The sequence below is a fragment of the Amaranthus tricolor genome, chromosome 4 (genome assembly GCF_026212465.1).
Source record: "Amaranthus tricolor cultivar Red isolate AtriRed21 chromosome 4, ASM2621246v1, whole genome shotgun sequence".
NCBI classification, from domain to species: Eukaryota; Viridiplantae; Streptophyta; class Magnoliopsida; order Caryophyllales; family Amaranthaceae; genus Amaranthus; species Amaranthus tricolor.
This window is the reverse complement of record NC_080050.1, coordinates 249,100-267,902: the sequence shown is the minus strand read 5'-3', so window position 1 is coordinate 267,902 and position 18,803 is coordinate 249,100. Positions and strand designations below refer to the sequence as shown.

The 18,803-nt window shown below is 35.7% G+C and overlaps 3 protein-coding genes and 1 long non-coding RNA gene across 9 annotated transcripts; 1 reads left to right on the top strand and 3 right to left on the bottom strand.

The window, feature by feature from the left end:
• Positions 1-125: 125 nt before the first annotated feature.
• LOC130811292 (UPF0481 protein At3g47200-like) lies at positions 126-2,440 on the top strand. Of its 4 annotated transcripts, none has more exons than XM_057677532.1 (3): positions 128-400; positions 659-716; positions 829-2,440. In XM_057677532.1, exon 3 carries the CDS (start codon positions 829-831, stop codon positions 2,260-2,262), a length of 1,434 nt encoding a protein of 477 aa, XP_057533515.1. In that variant the 5' UTR covers positions 128-400; positions 659-716; the 3' UTR covers positions 2,263-2,440. The 4 variants fall into 4 exon arrangements, with proteins under 4 accessions (XP_057533516.1, XP_057533515.1, XP_057533514.1 ...); XM_057677531.1 differs by having other exon boundaries at positions 565-716; XM_057677533.1 differs by lacking the exon at positions 659-716 and having other exon boundaries at positions 126-400.
• On the bottom strand, positions 2,418-9,462 carry LOC130811291 (uncharacterized). Of its 3 annotated transcripts, none has more exons than XM_057677527.1 (5): positions 8,809-9,462; positions 6,614-8,586; positions 5,840-6,182; positions 5,512-5,752; positions 2,418-4,763 (listed from the first exon to the last, which is right to left on the bottom strand). In XM_057677527.1, exon 5 carries the CDS (start codon positions 4,221-4,223, stop codon positions 2,475-2,477), a length of 1,749 nt encoding a protein of 582 aa, XP_057533510.1. In that variant the 5' UTR covers positions 4,224-4,763; positions 5,512-5,752; positions 5,840-6,182; positions 6,614-8,586; positions 8,809-9,462; the 3' UTR covers positions 2,418-2,474. The 3 variants fall into 3 exon arrangements, with proteins under 3 accessions (XP_057533510.1, XP_057533512.1, XP_057533511.1); XM_057677529.1 differs by having other exon boundaries at positions 8,106-8,586; positions 8,809-8,944; XM_057677528.1 differs by having other exon boundaries at positions 2,418-5,752.
• On the bottom strand, positions 5,558-8,234 carry LOC130810195 (uncharacterized). Its single transcript, XM_057676170.1, has 8 exons — positions 8,171-8,234; positions 6,992-7,859; positions 6,802-6,902; positions 6,614-6,717; positions 6,250-6,252; positions 6,071-6,182; positions 5,840-6,018; positions 5,558-5,752 (listed from the first exon to the last, which is right to left on the bottom strand). The coding sequence occupies exons 1-8, from the start codon at positions 8,232-8,234 to the stop codon at positions 5,558-5,560; spliced, it is 1,626 nt and encodes a 541-aa protein (XP_057532153.1).
• A 295-nt stretch (positions 9,463-9,757) lies between the features above and the next one.
• On the bottom strand, positions 9,758-16,657 carry LOC130811293 (uncharacterized). The gene is made up of 3 exons (XR_009041155.1): positions 16,223-16,657; positions 15,861-16,120; positions 9,758-9,898 (listed from the first exon to the last, which is right to left on the bottom strand). It is a non-coding gene; the product is annotated as an uncharacterized LOC130811293 (long non-coding RNA).
• Positions 16,658-18,803: the final 2,146 nt, after the last annotated feature.

The window sequence follows — 18,803 nt, the reverse complement described above, 5'->3', positions numbered from 1 at the left end:
ACTACGCTCTTTCCTATCCTTAGAGTCTCATTTTGACTTTTCTTAAAATCTGTGAAAAATCAAATGGGACTCCTAAGCTAAATAGGAGGGTGTATATATTATCTTCAATTCATCTAAGGTGGGATAAATTATTTCTATGCTCTTTTCTATGTAGTAGAATACTCCTACTTTATTCTCTTACTTCATAAGATCTCAGACTTAGTAATACAGCTTGGACTGATCTGAAGCAACCATTGATACTTTGGCAGCTGTTCATTCTTTTCTCTTACCAATAGCCAGTTACCATTATCAACAATCTTTTTACAAGCAGGGCTTATACTCCTGATCTTCATTGTCCATAGCTAATTGGAATCTGAATTTTATAAGCAGGGCTTAAACCAGCAGGAAACTTTTCTTTAAGGTAATTTTTGCAGCCTTCCAACATTTCTTTTTCTAATACTTAGTATATGGATTTGGTAATACAGGCCGGGTAAAAGTAGGCTGAGGGTTGGGAGAGAATTAGGGAGTGAATGAGAATCCAATCAACCGATATAATTACTGTCTCTATTATTTGAACTAAATCAGATTTAGTCCAAGATGTGTCTTAAGGAAGAGTTTCTTACTATCTCGTCAATCTTACAATAAGACTACTCTTCAAAATACCCTTTGACCTGCACAGGTAACAAGGGTTAGGAGATACCCGGAATGGTTTTCCGAGGACATTCTCCAACACCAAAGTAAGTGATTGAACCAAATGTTTTTATCAATTTATTCTTATTATTTTTGGTCAAAATTGGTATATCTGTAATAATGTATCAATTATTATTATTATTATTATAATAAATGTAGATGGAAAACATGTCTGAAGAAATGGAAAATACACCACTACATGAAACAGATCAGTTGGCAAGTTGGATGAGAAATGAAATGGATTCCAAGGTTTCTTCTTCAAATAATAATTGCTGCATTTACAAGATTCCCGAGTTCATTCGTAAAGAAAAAGAACAATGTTATAGCCCTGTAGTCTTATCCATCGGTCCGATATATTATGGAAAACCAGAATTAGAAACCATGGAGAAACTAAAATGGGTCACTTTGAAATGGTTCTTAGAACATCCTAACAGTGGAGATCACAATTTGGAATATTACCTCCATTTTATAAGACAAAAGGAAGAGCAGATTTGTGAGTGTTATCAAGATATGAACAAGTGCAACCTTATTCCAAAACACGAGTTTCGTGCAATGATACTGCGCGATGCTGCATTCATCTTTTACTTGTTCATAGAAAACTGGACCGATATGGAACAACTTGCAATTCCCGATCAAATGAGAGTACTTATGCGTTCTCAAACCGATAGAGATTTGTTTTTGCTTGAAAATCAAATGCCATACTTCATTCTTGAGTCTCTTTATGATGTATCATTTGGTATGATCCTACAAGTTTCCTTTATTGAGCTTACCCGTTATTACATAGGCAGCAGAGGTCGTTGGACTCTCCCCGGTTGTAAGACTGTAAACTCTCAAGTTGCTGTCGATGAAATTGCAGAAGAAACATGTATTGATCATCTTTTGGATTTCTTGTGTCGTTGCTTGCAACTTCAAACACTTGAACAACGACAGAGGCGTTTGTTGAAACCCAAAAAGAATAATAATAAGGTTACTGAGACAATTAAAAAAGCTGCACATTATGTCTCAACTACCTTAATACCTTTAAACCGACGGCCATCCGTGCAAAATCAACAGATATTTCCTTCATCGGCAAAGCAACTAAGTGACGCTGGAATCCAATTCAAGGCGAGTAAAAGTATAAATCAACTGGACATTGGTTATGCAGATGGAGTTTTAGAGATTCCCAAAATTGATCTAGATGATAACACGGAATCTGCAATACGAAACATTATATATTTTGAGCAATGTCGTTATTACAACGATTCTTGCTTCATCGATTATGTATATTTCCTTGATGGATTGATAAACACAGAAGAAGACATTCAAATACTTGTGGAAAATAAAATACTTGACTCTCTTCTAGGGAGTCATCGTGAGGCTGCCGATCTCTTCAACAAAGTCACCACAAACACAACTATAAATAGCTATAACTTTAGTTATGCAGACATAAGCGTAGAAATGAATGGTTATGCCAATACCTCATGGCATCGATGGAAGGCTATTTTGAAAAGGGATTACTTCAATCATCCATGGTCTGTAATTTCGGTCACGTATTTGGTGATTTTACTCGTACTCACCATCTTACAAGTTTATACTGGTTTCAAAGCCAGTTAGTTCTGATTCAGTTTAAATCAATGTTTGCTTTGTAATTTCATATTATTTTGGCTTTGACGTTAATGTACTCTTGTAAGTTTTTTTTGTTGTTGTTTACAACTTCATACTTCATAATTCATACACAAGAAGGAGTATAAAGAAACCAACACAATATTAATATTAAAAATGTCTTAAACAACGATTCAACTGATTTCATATATATTCAACTAAAATCAATACATAGGAGTACTCTTTTCACGAAACAGTTCTTTTATAATATTTTCTTTTACTCCCTTGAAAACATCCAGGAAAATAGCACGTTTTGCATGATCAAAAGGATACCTTTCTACGTTGTTTACGATCACCAAGGGATCCTTGATTCTGTGCAATGCTTCAGCAATCAGAACTGGACATATTTCTCCGTCATTTAGAAAGAATACATCCATGAATGAGTCTGATGTTATTACAAAATCTGACCTTTCTACTACATCCTTGAAAAGATTCGTATACTTTCCCGAGTTTTGACAAATTAAGGACATCAAAACCATAAACTTCTGCATCAGTAACGGGAACTTGCTCCTCAACTCTAACCTCCATTTCATAATCCATTCTTCAGATCCTTGTTTCTTCATAAGAAGCTCGTGTATTGTGTTAGCCATAAAGTCGTAGATACGCATACGCTCCACAGAAAATGATAATCCAGCACCTCTGGAAAACATTTCTTTTTTTACTTCCCAGTTTAGGTGCACAAGCCATTCAGTGACAGATGATCTTGTTGCATATAGGAATCCATTAAAGCAAGACAGCAGCACAAGAAGACGGTTAAGAAGAAATAAAAAGCAAGAAGGGAACATGCTTGATTTTGATTTGTATGCCTTACTTAATGCAAGATAAAGATACCATATCAGCTGCATAGTGTCATCTGATGTTTGTGAGTTGGTGCTTGAGACGAAATCTTTGATCAATGAATTCCAAGGAGCTTCAATATCAATCTTGAGAATATTTTCCTTGTATTTTTCATTGTGTTCCCTATCAGATCCAAGAAATAATACCGTTATCTGAATTACTTGTGTTAATGATGCAGAAGCACCCTCTTCCATGAACTTCTTCAGTATCGCTTCTTTCAGCAGCTTTCTAGAAGCAATGCTTTGTTTTGCAATGGCTCTTGAAAACTTCCGCCAATCTAGAGAGAACACATGGAGAAAGTACTCTTCTGCTGAGAGATCAATGCAACTTTTCAAATAATCAGAATCATCGTTTGTTAGCCTCAGAAACTTGTAACGTATCAGAAGAAACTGTGCAGCTTCAAAAATTTGAATGAGAATTCGGCTCAAGCAGTACATAAGCTTGGAGTTCTCAACTGCTAGCTTTTGGAAAGATCTAAGAAGCATTAATAATTTCTTTCCAACAACAAGCAACTCCGTGGACCAATAGCTTCTTGCAGCACAAACTAGTTGGTTAAAACTAATACATTCCATCTTACCAGATCTTCCTGGCACATATTTAACCCACGCAGCATCTGGATAAATCAAAAAATACTCAGCATGATGACTAAAAGGTCGTCTTACTACACCAAGGTATTCCAAGCAGAACAATCCATAATCTTGAAATTTACAAATTTCTTGTTCTTTGTGAAAATCAAAATATTTGAAAAATCTGTCAATCATTTTTTTCCAAATGTTCCAGTGATGAATCAATTTCTTCACAGATCTACATACCTTAGTTCCCAATTTATACATCGAAACATCAGTCAAAAGTAGAACGTCCAAAATTCTACAAGCAGACAAAAGTTGGCCCTTTACATTTTGATGCTTTAGTGACAGTGCCAAGTGATCTTCCAACTCTTGTACGCTTAACTCCTTACACGAAAACAACTGGATCTTCTCATAGACAACCTCATAGATATGGTGTGAGCAGTTATTAGCAAGAGCTTTCAATTTCGGAAAAAGATCTTTTCTTGATGGAAAATCTTTGAAAGGCATACTACCATTACTCCAAAGACTACTTGCAAATAGATATGCAAAATAGCTCTGAGAAGCTTCATCAAAATAACCAGCCTTTTCTAAAATTTGCCTCAAGTAAAATATTCCCAATTAGCCTAGCGCATTTGGCAGCTTCTAGAATACTTTTGTGATTTAACTCCAGCTTTAAAAGTTCATCAAAGCGACCAGATTTTTTCAAAAATTCTCGCATTGACTCTAGAGAACTAAAATCTTCAACAAACTTCATTTTTTCATTGTCATCCTTCGTATGAGAAGCATGGGCACATTTAAGGAGAAATTCTTGCTCACAAGCATTTAGATCTATAGGTACTTTTACAAGCTCCCTAAAATGATCGTCTTTTTTCCAACTTCGTATGTATTGCAAACCCAGTTCAAATAACTTACCTTCCGAGCAAGCATATAAGCATTCATGAAAATGGTATCGCTCAGCATATAACTCAGCAGCTAGTTCATTGCATCCAGACAAGGTGAAACACTGACCAGCTTTTAGAAGATCAGAATCATTACGATAAATCGTACCTGCAAAAGCAAAACTTTTATTTTTCAGACAACAAAAAGAAACAAACAGCTATAAGCAATATGAAAAAAATTAAAATTTCCAGCATTTATTGTTTGATCTAGGAGAATATATGACTGCAAGACTGTGTGAACGAGTAGAGCAGTAAAAGGACACTTGGCATAGAAGACTAGAAGTCACCCAACGGTTAAACAATACGAGGGAATACTTTTGCATCAGCTAGAAAGACAACAGCACCTCACAAATTTAGGAACATCCTGATTTCTGAATAATAGGCTAACATTATCCAGTTAAAGCATTAACTGAACCAATTGAGCTTCCACAGAGCAAAGATGCGGTAACAATTTGATTGCGCTCATGAAAAGGCATGCAGTAGCAACCTAACATGGTTGATGCGGTTATCATACCCCAAACATCGGCCTAAAACATAAGATATGTCTTGAAACAGCCTAAAACATTATATACGTATTGAAACAGACTAAAACGTGGTTTTTTATACCTTTACGATGTGGTTAGTATTGTTTCAATAGTCAATAAATTTGAAAATCTATACAATGCGACCGATACGATACGGTAAGGCCTTGATTTTTATCTATGCTTCTACAAGAGAATGATTGGAACAGCACATATTTATTAACCAAAATCAACATTGTATGTCCTTCCTAAAACATCAGTCAAGACACAGATTAAACAAGAAAAGAAAAACAAAAACCAAATTCCATATAATGATGACTAGAGCTTAAGTATCACCTGCTGTTTCATACTCTTTAGCATCAAAGTAACATTCATCTGCTTTTTACAAGTTTTTAATCCTACCAAAAATTTCAGCAGCTTCTCTGAACTTTTCTAAAGACTTTTCCAGCACGTTCAAACCTTGCAGGTTGACAGCAGCTGCTTTCAAGCCCGAAGCCTTGGAAAAATGTGCCCAGTAAGAATCTCCAGCACGTTCAAAACACAATGTTGCCGCTTTGTAGTTCCGCACCTCAAGCATCTGGCACAAATAAAAGCAACAAAAAAGCTTCAGAGAACAGAAATGAGTTTAGTCTATTTGTGAAATGCAAATAACAGTAAGACAAACCTTTTTACCCCGACATTTCCAGTCTTCTACACTACTTGCAACCTGCATAATTTGGAGGAATGAATCATCCAAATTCTGAACTTGAACGAGATTCAACTTTTGCCAATAGTCCACCATAGGTGATGAAAAACCCTTATTATCTTCACAAATCCATAGTCTTTGTCTTGTGCGAGTTATGGCTACATACAATAGCTTCAACTCGTAGCACAAGATATCATGTCTAGTATTAACTAGGATATCTTTCTGCATTCAACGGACAAAGCTTTTTCTCCATGAATTCATATATAATCCTCCATTGTTCTTTCAAAGGCAAAGATCCAAAAAAGTTGTATAAAAGGACATCCTACAGCCACAACAAATGAATAATATTTCAAGGCTCACTATTTTCTATTAAAATATCTATATCATACTTGCTGAACAGGAAAATCAATTGAATTAGCCATTGCAACAAAGGTTTGAGTAATATTCCATGTTCACCATTGAACTATCAAGTAAAAAATATTGAGTTGATATTATTAAAGACAAATAGTTTATATTCCTAAGTGCTTTTTCATTATGCATTGAGGAGTGAATACATGAGAAGATAGGTAGATGAAGAAGTAGCTACTATGAGAATGTTGCAACTTGCAAGTAAAAAATCCCAAGGATGTTGAATGATAATAGTGAAAACAGGAAAATGATGATCAGCAGTAAAAAATAAGCCCATTGGAAGAGATTAACATAACTAGAGCAAATAGATAACAAATCCAAACAACAAATCTAATTAGTCATTACCTCAAACTCCAAGCCTTTGCACTCAAAGATTGTAAGCACTAGGGCTTGTCTTCCAATGTTCTTGGCAATTTTACGCCGAGTAAAATTATCTCTTACCAATATCACTTATTCAGAACCAAAGCCAGTACAAATATCACTCAGACTTCCTCTAGCTTGTAAATTGTTCAAGAAAACATCTTCCTGGGTACCGCAATTCAATAAAATTGGGGGTTCCCCGTATAAAAGACTAGTCTCAGGGGCCAAATAATCAATAGAATTGGGGAAAAAGTGATAAATAAGCTCAATAACACTGTGAGCCAAATTCAAATCTCCAGCATGAGTCCGAAAATTTTGACTCAGTTGAAAGATTGGAGATATTAACCTATATTAATCTTATACTCTTCAGCTATGCATTCAACTCCAAGTACAAATTCTTTGTAGAAAAGGTGTCTGATGTCCTGGAATCTAAAATCAACACCTCTTGCAATCGTCCGAGCAGTGTCACCTGAAAATACAAAGCCTTCTTCTACATTCTTACAGATGTATTTGAAGAGAGCAAGTTGTTTCATGGTAAGATCCTGGACTTCATCGATATAAACAAAATCCATGAACTTGCCCCCATATCTTTCACACTTTAATCGGCAAAACAAATCATTTACTAGATCGGCAACATCATATTCTCCTTGTAAAATCTTCTGTTTCTCATAATCCTCAAAAATCTTATAAATGTTGACTCTCTCATCCTTACTAAAATTTGATACTCGTCTCATAGATAGATCAAGATAACTCGACAAACTAAGCTTAGTATCATTATACTCCTCATATTGTAGCGTACCTTTTACGCAAGAAATTATCTCCGTGAAAACTCTCGAAGGATCTAGCTTTCTAGTGTATTGAGAGTTAAAATGGGGCCAGTAAGATGTACTAAATTTTTCATAGGTAACTTCAATTTTCCTCACCATCGGAGCAAACAGCCTTGAACTTGCTGATCCAATGAAAAAGATTTTCCTAATGCTTGGAAATCTTTCAAAATATGATGATCCACAGGTTCTATCAAGCATAAGCAGGAACATATTGAATGTTATCACAAGAGGGTAGGCTTGTGAAGGAATCTTTTGAAATGAATCTGGTGCATCCCTAAACTTCTCATATTCATCCATATCATTCACATCAAAGGAGATACACACCTCATCAAAGTTCTCCCCATGAACATACCAGTACCGAAATACAGTAATTATTTTAGTAATACGAGTACTAGAACAAACGGCTATCATATTCAATTGAAACCAAAAAATCAATATAAGATCAAAGCATAAAAAAGGAGCATACATTAACTATTATTATAGAGAACCAAAAGTTGATGATGCAATAGGTCCTCAAAAAAGTAATTGATATTACCAAACGAACAACGATTATAGAAAACAATATTGAACAAGACAAAGTTTGACTACTTAACAGAAGTAGTAGAGCTCAAAGTATATGCAAGGAAAATAATAATTAAGATGTTCCCGACCTTCTAAGATTATTTATTTGTTTGTTGACCACAAAACAAAGTTTCGGATTGAATTGCTCTAGTACCACATTCACTATATGGAGAACAGCTCAGTTTAGCATCATTTACAACAAGTCCTTCTGAAGCCATGTTAAAGTGTTGTTCCTTTTGAAGCATCTTCATCACCAGAACAGTAGTTTTCCAGTACCAGATCGTCCTAGAATAAAGGTGCTTCTCTGGTTAAGAATTACTTCACGCTCGTGATCTGATACTTCAAATGTGACATTTAGTTCAGAACCATCAGAACAAGACAGCAATTGACTTAAGACGGAACCGGATGATGAATAGAATTTCATTAGAAGCAAACTTTCATTAACTTTGGCATTTTCAGCAAAACTTCTTCCACCATTATCAGCATCAAAGGCCTTTCCACTGAGCATTGCGAATACATTTGTACTGAGCAACATCACATGAAATATAGTGTTTGGGAACTTCCAAATACCTACATTAACAAACATAGAGAACAATAATGCACAGGCACACAGGGAAATATGGCACAGGCAGCTATCTCCTGCAAAAGGCATTTTTGATTGCCATCTATTTGTTGATATATATGAAAACCTAGTTAAGCAGCATATTGATGTCTATGCACTTCAGTATCAGATTTTCAGAATTGTCTTTGCACTTTACATGATAAAAGAATATATAGGAATACAGAACATACCCGTCCAGACATTTTGCTTTGCAAAGTGCGAGGAAATCGTCTGTGAATGCCCCGTATATTTTGTCAAGTTTGTTGATGAGTGCTGGTACATCTTCCAAGTGTACAACATCCCAGACATTTAAAACTTAAATTGCATACCCTGGTACTTTATTGATATCATTTGTGCAAATGATATACCGACCCTCAACCCTGAACTGTTTTGCAATCCTCAGAGAACTTTCACAAGCCACATCAGTTTTCTTATTTTTTGGCCTCCAACCATTTGCCAACTTTAAAAGGTAATTGGCAACAAGTTTCTTGGAGTATGTTGAAGGCCGTTTTATAAAAGATTTGACGAAAATCTCACTAAATACAACCTACAGAAAAAAGTGAGTAGTATGATGTATATGTAATGCCAAATGTCTCCAGAGTCCAGAGTCAGCATTCAGAAACTCCACTAAAAGTGAAAGCGCAACAAGTTGTAGGCAAAGAGAAAATGAAAAGAGTTTAACAGATAAAGAAAAGTGCGTACCTTCCACCTTGCAGCTCTAAAAATAGTACTCACCTTATCAAATAAGTCATCAAGTTCATTCAACTCACATTTCACATTTACGATTACTTGGGCAAGTTCTTTATCTTCTTCAGCATTGAAAAAACACTTTTTCTTCTTCACATCATAAAGGATATCTTGCCAGATATCAGCTTCAACAAGGGCTTTCTCATTCCCCAATATCCAGAGGCAATTCCTGGATTAAACATAAGTACACGACACAGAGGTAGGATGGAGGACCCACTCAATTAGAGATCCTTCAACAGAAACTGAAATATTATTTATGGCTACCATTGGAATCTTACCTTGCCTTAGTCAAAGAAATATTAAGTCTTTGACGATGAATGATGATCCCTGCAGACCCAACAGAAGTTGACCCAACAGTAGATATTATGACAACATCTGCTTCATTGCCTAGAATTTCTTCAATATGTTTCACCTTCAACTCTAAGTTACTGACCTTCTCATTTCTTTCCCAAAGTCTTCTCTCAATCTCCTGAACTTGAGCTACTGTAGAAGATGCCACACACACACAAAGCTTTTTTCTATAGCATTGCCATTCTGTGTGCAAGGCAGAAAAAAAATATGAAGGTAGTTGACGATGAAAATTAAAGGCTAATTAATCAATCTTAAATAATCCAAAATCAACATTAGTTGGAAGTGCCCTGATAAGGAAATATTAATTTCCTTAAAATATTTTTGTATATTTTTGAAGAAGAAATATAACCAGAGAAATCGGTAGAAATGAGAGAAGAAGAGAGAAGAATAGAGGAGAGATAAGGACGAGAATGTTTACTGTAATATTCATATATAATGGGTTATTACCACTAATTGAGGAATAAATCCCAGCCACAAACTTTAAAACAGAAATGCTAAAATAAAGGAAATTCTGTTATGCTTTCACAAACAGACAAAGCCAGCTAACAACTCAATAACTACTTTTCCCGCCAAAACAAATATTTGAACTTACTAATAGGAAATAGCTATATCAGATACCCTCCCCCTTTAAGTGACTTGTCCTCAAGTCAAGAGATGAGCTGCTCCAAGAAACTGAGCAAGAAAATCAGCCTGATGGACCCAAGTAGCCTCATGCCTAGGCTTGTCCTGCCACTGAATAAGGAATTCAGTGTGATTAGCCCCAGAAGTCTGAATAAGTCTGCTATCAAGAACAGCCACAGGAATCTGAGCAAGAGGAAGAGGCCTGTCAAGTTCTACTGGTATTGTAGCTACTGTTGGAAGTTCCCCATGAAAGCGTTTCAGCTGAGAAATATGGAAGACATTGTGGATCCTTGCTGAGCTGAGGAGTTGTAATTTGTAGGCAACCTTTCCTGCTGCTGCTAAGACCTTAAAAGGGCCAAAGTACTTAGCAGCCAGTTTGTTGTTGCTTCTGTGTTGGACTGATTGTTGCCTGTAGTTTTGTAATTTTAACCACACCCAATCCCCAACTGCAAAACTTCTTTCTGATCTCTTCTTGTCAGCTTGAACTTTCATTCTCTGTTGAGCCTTGGTTAAATTTGCCTTGAGAAGTTTCAGTATTCCCTCCCTCTTTTGCATACTCCTGTCCACTACTTCATTATGATTCCCCAGGCAAGTATGGAAGGTGGATTGGTGGTTTCTGGCAGTAAACTGCCTCATAGGGTGTCATGCCAGCTGTTGTATGGTAGTGAGTGTTATACCACCACTCTGCCATAGGCAAATATCTGCACCATTCTCTAGGCTTCTCACTTGTAACACACCTTAAATATGTCTCAATGCATCTGTTAACAACTTCAGTCTGACCATCTGTCTCTAGATGATAAGCAGATGATGAGAGGAATTTAGTACCATATAGGGAAAACAACCCCTTCCAGAATTGGCTAAGGAATATTGCATCTCTGTTACTGACAATGCTCCTAGGCCATCCATGCAGCTTAAAGATGCTATCTAAGTATGCCTGAGCTACTTCTACTGCAGTATAAGGGTGTTTGAGAGCAATAAAGTGAGCATACTTTGTCAATCTGTCCACCCCCACAAAGATAACATCTCTATTCATTGATTTTGGAAGGCCTGTAATGAAGTCCATAGATATATCAATCCACACCTGTTCAGGGATTGGTAATGGCTATAAAGTACCAGGCTTAGCAGAAGTGTCATACTTGGAAGCTTGACAAGTGACACACTTCCTGACAAATTGGCTGACATCTCTAGCCATTCCTCTCCAATAAAAGATACCTTGCATTCTCTTTATTGTTTGATCTCTCCCTGAGTAACCTGCTTCCAAAGAGGCATGTTGCCACTTAATGAGCTTCTTTCTGAGGCTTTCATCAGGACCCACTACAATCTTGCCCTGCCTTTTAAGTAGCCTTTCTTGTAATGAAAATCCAGCAATAGTCTCTCCTTGCTCAAGCTTAGATATCAACAGTTGAGTGTTGATATCCAGGTTGTAGCTATCTGAAATAGCTTGAGCCACATTGGAATCCACAACTGAGATAGCCAAGAAAAGCAACTCTGAGCCCTGCACTCTAGACAAAGCATCTGCTATATTGTTTTGTCTTCCTGCCTTGTACTGAATTTCATAGTCAAAGCCCATAAGCTTAGACAACCAAACCTGTTGGAATGGAGTAGAGATCTTCTGCTGTAAAAGCCATTTCAAGCTCTTCTGGTCTGTTCTGACAACAAAGTGTGACCCCATTAAGTATTGTTCCCATTTTTGTATTGCAAAGAACATAGCTAAGAGTTCCTTCTCATAAACAGAAAGTTTCTGCCATTTTGGTCCCAATGCCTTACTGATGAATGCTAAAGGATGGTTTTCTTGCTTCAATACAGCACCAATGCCCTTACTTGAGGCATCTGTCTCCACTACAAATTGTTTAGCACAGTCAGCAATTGCTAGAACTGGTGCTGTTACAAGGGCTTGCTTAAGTTTTTCAAAGGCTTGTTGAGCTGCATCATTCCAGCCAAAAGCCCCTTTCTTCCGCAAATCAGTCAAGGGTTTGCTAACAGTAGCATACCTGTGAATAAATCTTCTGTAGTATCCAGCTAATCCCAAAAAGCTCCTCAAGTCTTTCACTGTCACAGGGCTAGGCCATGAATTGATGATAGCAATCTTTTCTGGATCAGTCTCTACCCCCTTTCCTGATATAAAATGCCCCAAATACTCAACCCTTGCAGTGACAAATGAACATTTACTCTCCTAAATATACAGAGTGTTGAGTCATTAGACTGAACACTTCTGAGAGATGGTGCCAATGCTCATCCCTAGATTTACTGTAAACCAGAATGTCATCAAAGAATACCAAAACACATTTCCTGAGTAAGGGTTTGAAAACAGCATTCATCCAACTCTGAAAAGAAGATGGGGCATTGGTAAGGCCAAATGGCATTACCAGAAACTCATAATGCCCATCATGGGTCTTGAATGTTGTCTTAAAGACATCATTTGGATGAATCCTGAGCTGGTGATACCCTGCCCTTAGATCAAGTTTGGTAAATACTGTGCCCCTGCCAATTCATCAATCAGTTCATCCAGGATAGGAATAGAAAACTTGTTCTTTATAGTTTTCCGATTAACTTCCCTGTAATCTACACAGAGTCTCCATGTTCCATCTTTTTTCCCTACTAAAACCACAGGAGAGGCAAAAGGGTTGGAGCTAGTTTGAATAATACCCATTCCTAGCATTTCTTCTGTTAGCTGCTCAATGATATCCTTCTATTTCAAAGGATACCTGTATGGCCTGATGTTCACAGCTCCAAATCCTGGCTCCAAAGGAATCCTATGATCATACACCCCCCTGCTAGGTGGTAAGCTAGAGGATTCCTCAAAGACACAGGCGAATTTCTCCTTAAGGAGTTGTAATTCCCTTGGAATAGTTTCAGGATCACTCACTTGAACTAAGTGAGAAGAATCATTATGACTGTCCTTACTGATGCCCTGTAATAGACAGACATGTGCAGCCTTAGATAAGAGTTTTTGGGAAGGATTAGCAGGCAAAACCTTGAGTTTGTTGCTAGAAATGCCCTTAAGCCCTATTTCTTCTTCCTCCCTCTTGAATTTCATAGTCAATTGTTTGAAATCCCAGGAAATCAAACCTAGAGTTCTCAGCCACTGAATTCCCAAAACCATGTCACAACTTCCTAGGGATATCAGCATCACACCAGCTTCATACTTATGCCTCCCTATTCTCCAAGAGAAACCTCTACAAATATCTTGGTATATCAATTGGTTTCCATCAGCAATTATGATAGATTGTCCTTCCATCTTCTCACTCCTGCATCCCAACTTCTTAGCCAAATGTATATCCAAGAAATTCCTGAGTCAATCAGTGTATGCACAGGCAAGTTCCCCACCATGACTTTGACTCTCATGGTATGAAAACTTTGACCTCCAGATAAAGCACTCAGAGAAATACATGGGTCAAGCTCTTGTTCAACCTCCTGTTCCTCCAATTCTACAACAGCAATATCTACTTCATCCAGTCCAGGTACTTCAACAGTGAACAACTGAGGCTCTTTAAAAGAGCACTTATGATTCCTATCATAGGGAGCATCACAATAGTCGCACAGTCCCTTAGCAATTTTCTCAGTCCTCACATCTGCTGGGATATATTTTAGGGGTTTTTAAGGTTTGGAAGAAGGATAGGTGAGGGTTAGGGGTTTGGTTTGTGGTGTAGGTAAGAGAGGTGGTTGTTTTTGGAGTTGTGTGGAGTTTTGGAAGGGTTTAGCGGAGTATGTGTTTGGTTTCTGGGTTTTTTGTGAGTTAGCTGAAATAGATTCATCCTGCAGCCTTGCATAATCTATAGCATCAGAAATAGTTTGAGGTTTAAAAGCCCTAACAAAAGGTCTTAACCCAGGTTTAAGACCACCAATGAAGCTCTCAAGCAGATATTTCTCAGGTAAGCAGTAACCATTTTGCATCATGACTGCTCTTAAACTTTCAAATTCATCCACATAAGACTCAATCAATTTGCTGCAACTTGTTAAATTCTTCTACATATATTCCTTTTTCATCCCTAAACCTTGCATTCAAGTCTATGACAAAATCATTCCAATCCACCCTAATTCTGTTAGCTAAATAGCTAGTGACCCAATTTTCTGCTTTACCAGTCATATTAAGTGAAGCTAGATCCACTTTCTGTTCATTAGGGATTTTGCATAAATCAAAATATTTGCAACACTTTTTAATCCAGATCCTAGGGTTACTACCATCAAACTTAGGGAATTCAAGTTTATGATTATACCCCAATTTTGGCTGGCTGACCCGATCCTCAGATCTTGGAGTTGGCATGTTCTCCTTCATCTGCTGCATCATCTTCAAGATCTCATCAAACTTTTGGGCAGAACTTCGAGTTTGTTCTTCAAGCTTCCTCTCCAAATCAGCCAATTAGGTCTCTATTCTAACAACGCTCCTGGTGGCAGCTGGAGCCAGAATGCTACAGATCAGAGAAGAGCACAACGTTGCTCTGACACCACTGATAAGGAAATATTAATTTCCTTAAAATATTTTTGTATATTTTTGAAGAAGAAATATAACCAGAGAAATCAGTAGAAATGAGAGAAGAAGAGAGAAGAAGAGAGGAGAGATAAGGACGAGAAATTTTAGTGTAATATTCATATATAATGGGTTATTACCACTAATTGAGGATTTATACTTTTCTAGAATAAATCCTAGCCACAAATTTTAAAACAGAAATGCTGAAATAAAGAAAATTCTGTTATGCTTTCACAAACAGACAAAGCCAGCTAACAACTCAATAACTACTTTTCCCGCCAAAACGAATACTTGAACTTATTAATAGGAAATAGCTATATCATGCCCTTGAGTAGGGATAAAACTCAATATTAGAAAATTTAGGATGTAATGCAAGATTATTGAAGCTATTCCTTATACATAGCCAATATAAAACTGAATACTAAGAACTGATGCCCACACATGAATGTGGCACCATTTCAAGGCACATATAATTGTATAAGATACCACAACAATAATAAGTCATCCAATGCATTTACCTGGATGGACAGAACCCTCTTCCATTGCAATGCATAATATACAAGCTAAATTCAACCTAAATATCTAACAGCAAATTTTGATCAAACTGAAAACTCATTTTGAATGTCATTTTGCGTCAGGTATAAAAATAACCGATTGGGAAAGGAATAATAGAAAAGAAAGTCATGAATACAGTGAGATGCACCAAGAAGGATCACTCAACTGGCCTCTTATGTCCCATCCCATTAGATAAAAAAAAACACAAACTTTTTTATGGTAAGATAAATTAGAATTTGTCATACAACTTGCAAAGTTTCATATTGAAAGTAATTCTCCAATCTATTCATATACAATATCATGTAAGCTAGAAAAATACATTTACTATATCTTATCAATTGGGCAACATGCTCAAGTCATATCATCATCATACATCAACATATATCAACAATTGACAAAACATAAAACATTTTAATTAAATAGTTGAGCATAACACTAAGACAAATATACAAGTAGCGCTTAAAAAACACAATGTATGTAGTTGGTCATTATAACACTTACCTTTGTGTAGACGTTGCACAATATTAATCAAAACATATTTCTTTTGTTGTTTATATGATCATCATCCAGTTCTCTTCCCACCGTAATGTTTATAAAAGAATATTGACCAAACATCTTTCCTGGAAGATATTGTTGCTTATATCTCCTGTTCATAACATTATTATGCGCCTCCAGTTGATGATGTCTCTTCATTATGTTCTAAAATCTGAACCAACTTTATTTTCTTTTTAACACTCCTAAACAATAATTTTCTCTTCTTTCTGCATCAAATTGTAAACAGAAGCAAAAACCTATTTAGATTATTAGAGTCTACAACACGAAAGTTCAATCTTTGTTCAAATATATGTGAAACAAACACATACCTTGCCGAGAGAGTGAAAGTTATCTTCAGTAAATCAAGCAGACTGAAATTACCCAAATTATGATCGCAAAGAAGAAAAACAACCCAATTAATGTATGATGATGATTTGGATTGTGGGTATTTAATACGAAGAAGTTAAGGCACCATTAGGATTTGAAGTGAGATTTTCGAAAAGATGTTTCCAGTTGAGAAAATTTAGACGATACAGATTTCAAGTGACGAAGTAGTGCCACAATTGAATGTCAAAGAGAGGTGAAGGGGCACGCCGGCTCGACTTTACAGTTGCAAATCAAGGCTCACAGGCAACAATCATCATATGTCTTGTCTTCCACCATTCAGAAACTAAATTATACCAAAATATTGTGGAGTATATATTTTTGTACTTTTTACCGAGTCCTATACACGGATACGTATCTGTTGAATATTAGTATATGGTTTTTGTTGTGATTGACAATACAAGTGAATGCATTGTCTTTCACAAATAGCGCTACACTTGTCTCCTTCACCCATCCTTTTCTATATATACACCTACATGGTATTGTAATATATGCACATGAGAGGTAATAGAAAGATAAAAACAGATATAAATTTATCTCTTATACTAATATTTCTCTTTATATTCTCCCAACCTCTTAACACGTTATCAGCCCCAGCTCTACCCTTAATAATCAAGAAGGTAATATTTTTTTAAAAAACCTAATTAAGCATTTTTTTCCTTCATCGGTACCCACAAATGGACCAACAATCAAATGGTGTCAACATCATCATCCAAGGTGTTTCTAACACATTTTTATATTTTATAATTTAGCATAATTCCATACCATTCACTACAAACCCAGCAAGGACTGATTTAAATCAGCTCCGACATAATAATCCCAATAATACCAATGGTCCACCTGTACCACCAACTCGTAATTCACATGTACGACCAACTAATAATCCACCAGTTTCACCGACTAATATTCCACCGGTACGGCGAACAAATAATCCATCAACGCAACCAACTAATAATGCTCCAACAACAACAGCTGAAAATAAACCCTCATCAAGTAATAAAAGAACCAAAGATGATGAGGGAGGAACATGTACTAAACGTTGCAAGATAAATTTAAATGACCCATAAAATAATTTATTGGACAATATGTCACCTTTACGGATGACAAGGACACTTTATTGCTTTTGTTATTGTTTTATTTTATACCGCCTATATGGCTGGTTAACTTTTTCTTTTTTTTTTACCGCCTAAATGGATGGTTAGTATTATTTTTATTCTCGTATATTTATATGTGCATTTTTTTATTTGCAGTATTTGCATTTATATCAATGTGCATTTTTTTATTTACCTTTTTACTTTACGTATTTCTTTTAAGTATACATAAATAATACGGTATATTCTACTTTATTTTGTAATGACCGCCTTTATGGACTGGCTAATTTAGTATTGTTATCGCCTTTATGGACGGTTTTATCTCTATTTATCTGATCATATCATCATATTACGTGCATATGCATTTGGTTATTTTAGTCTATAAATTATATAATCACTTAATAAACTCATAAAATATAATTTCACCTTTAAATAATAATAAATAACGATTTTATTTGATTCTATTTTGTTTAACATTATAATAATAAATTGTCTTAATTTACCTATAACACAGATTATTAGCAGACATGACCACATTTATTTCTACACAACATAAAATCCTTTTCTAATTGTAATATATCACCCTGGGATGAATGCCAGAGTGGTCCGAAAATTATTATTTAAGTAAATCGTCAAGGGTTCGATTCTAAAAAAAAAAAAAAAAAAAAAATAATAATAATAATAATAATAATAATAATAATAATAATAATAATTTACGTTTTTACCCCCTATAAATAGGGACTTCTACCGTCACAAACTTACACACACCACTCATACCTTATCCCAAACACAATAAATTTTTTTTTCCTTCATCTTCTTCGTCCTTCAACCATCCATGGCAAACAATGCATCTACAAACACCCACATCAATCCAATTGCCGACAATCTAAGTAAAATACTAGACGCATTCCTTATAATTATGGGTTTAATTGTTTTACTCGTAGCATTAATGCTCTACCTAATTATCCAAAAATAAATTACAAATCTTGCATTTGTTTAGCAATATGTATTTATTTTTTTGTTAGTTTCATTATCTATTAATACTATCTATTTTATTCTTATTTATAATTATATTGTACTTATTATGTTTGAGATATTAAATCAGGGGGAGATAAGACTAATATGCTTTAATATCTCTGATGATACACAAAATCATTAATAACCTTGTCATTTTCTCAATTGTAGAAAATAATAGCTAATCTCAAAAAGAGAGAATTCAATGCCCTGGAATTAACAGGAAACAATTTTATACAATGGGCATCAAATGTCAAATTATATCTAAAAGGAAAAAGTTTATTATGCACAATAATTGAACTTAATCCCACAGACAAAGGAAAGGGTATTGAAAAAGATCTCATAAAAATTGAGGAAGATAAGGCAAAAGCTGCATCAATTTTGAGACATCATTTAACCGACAGTCTCAAACATGAATACA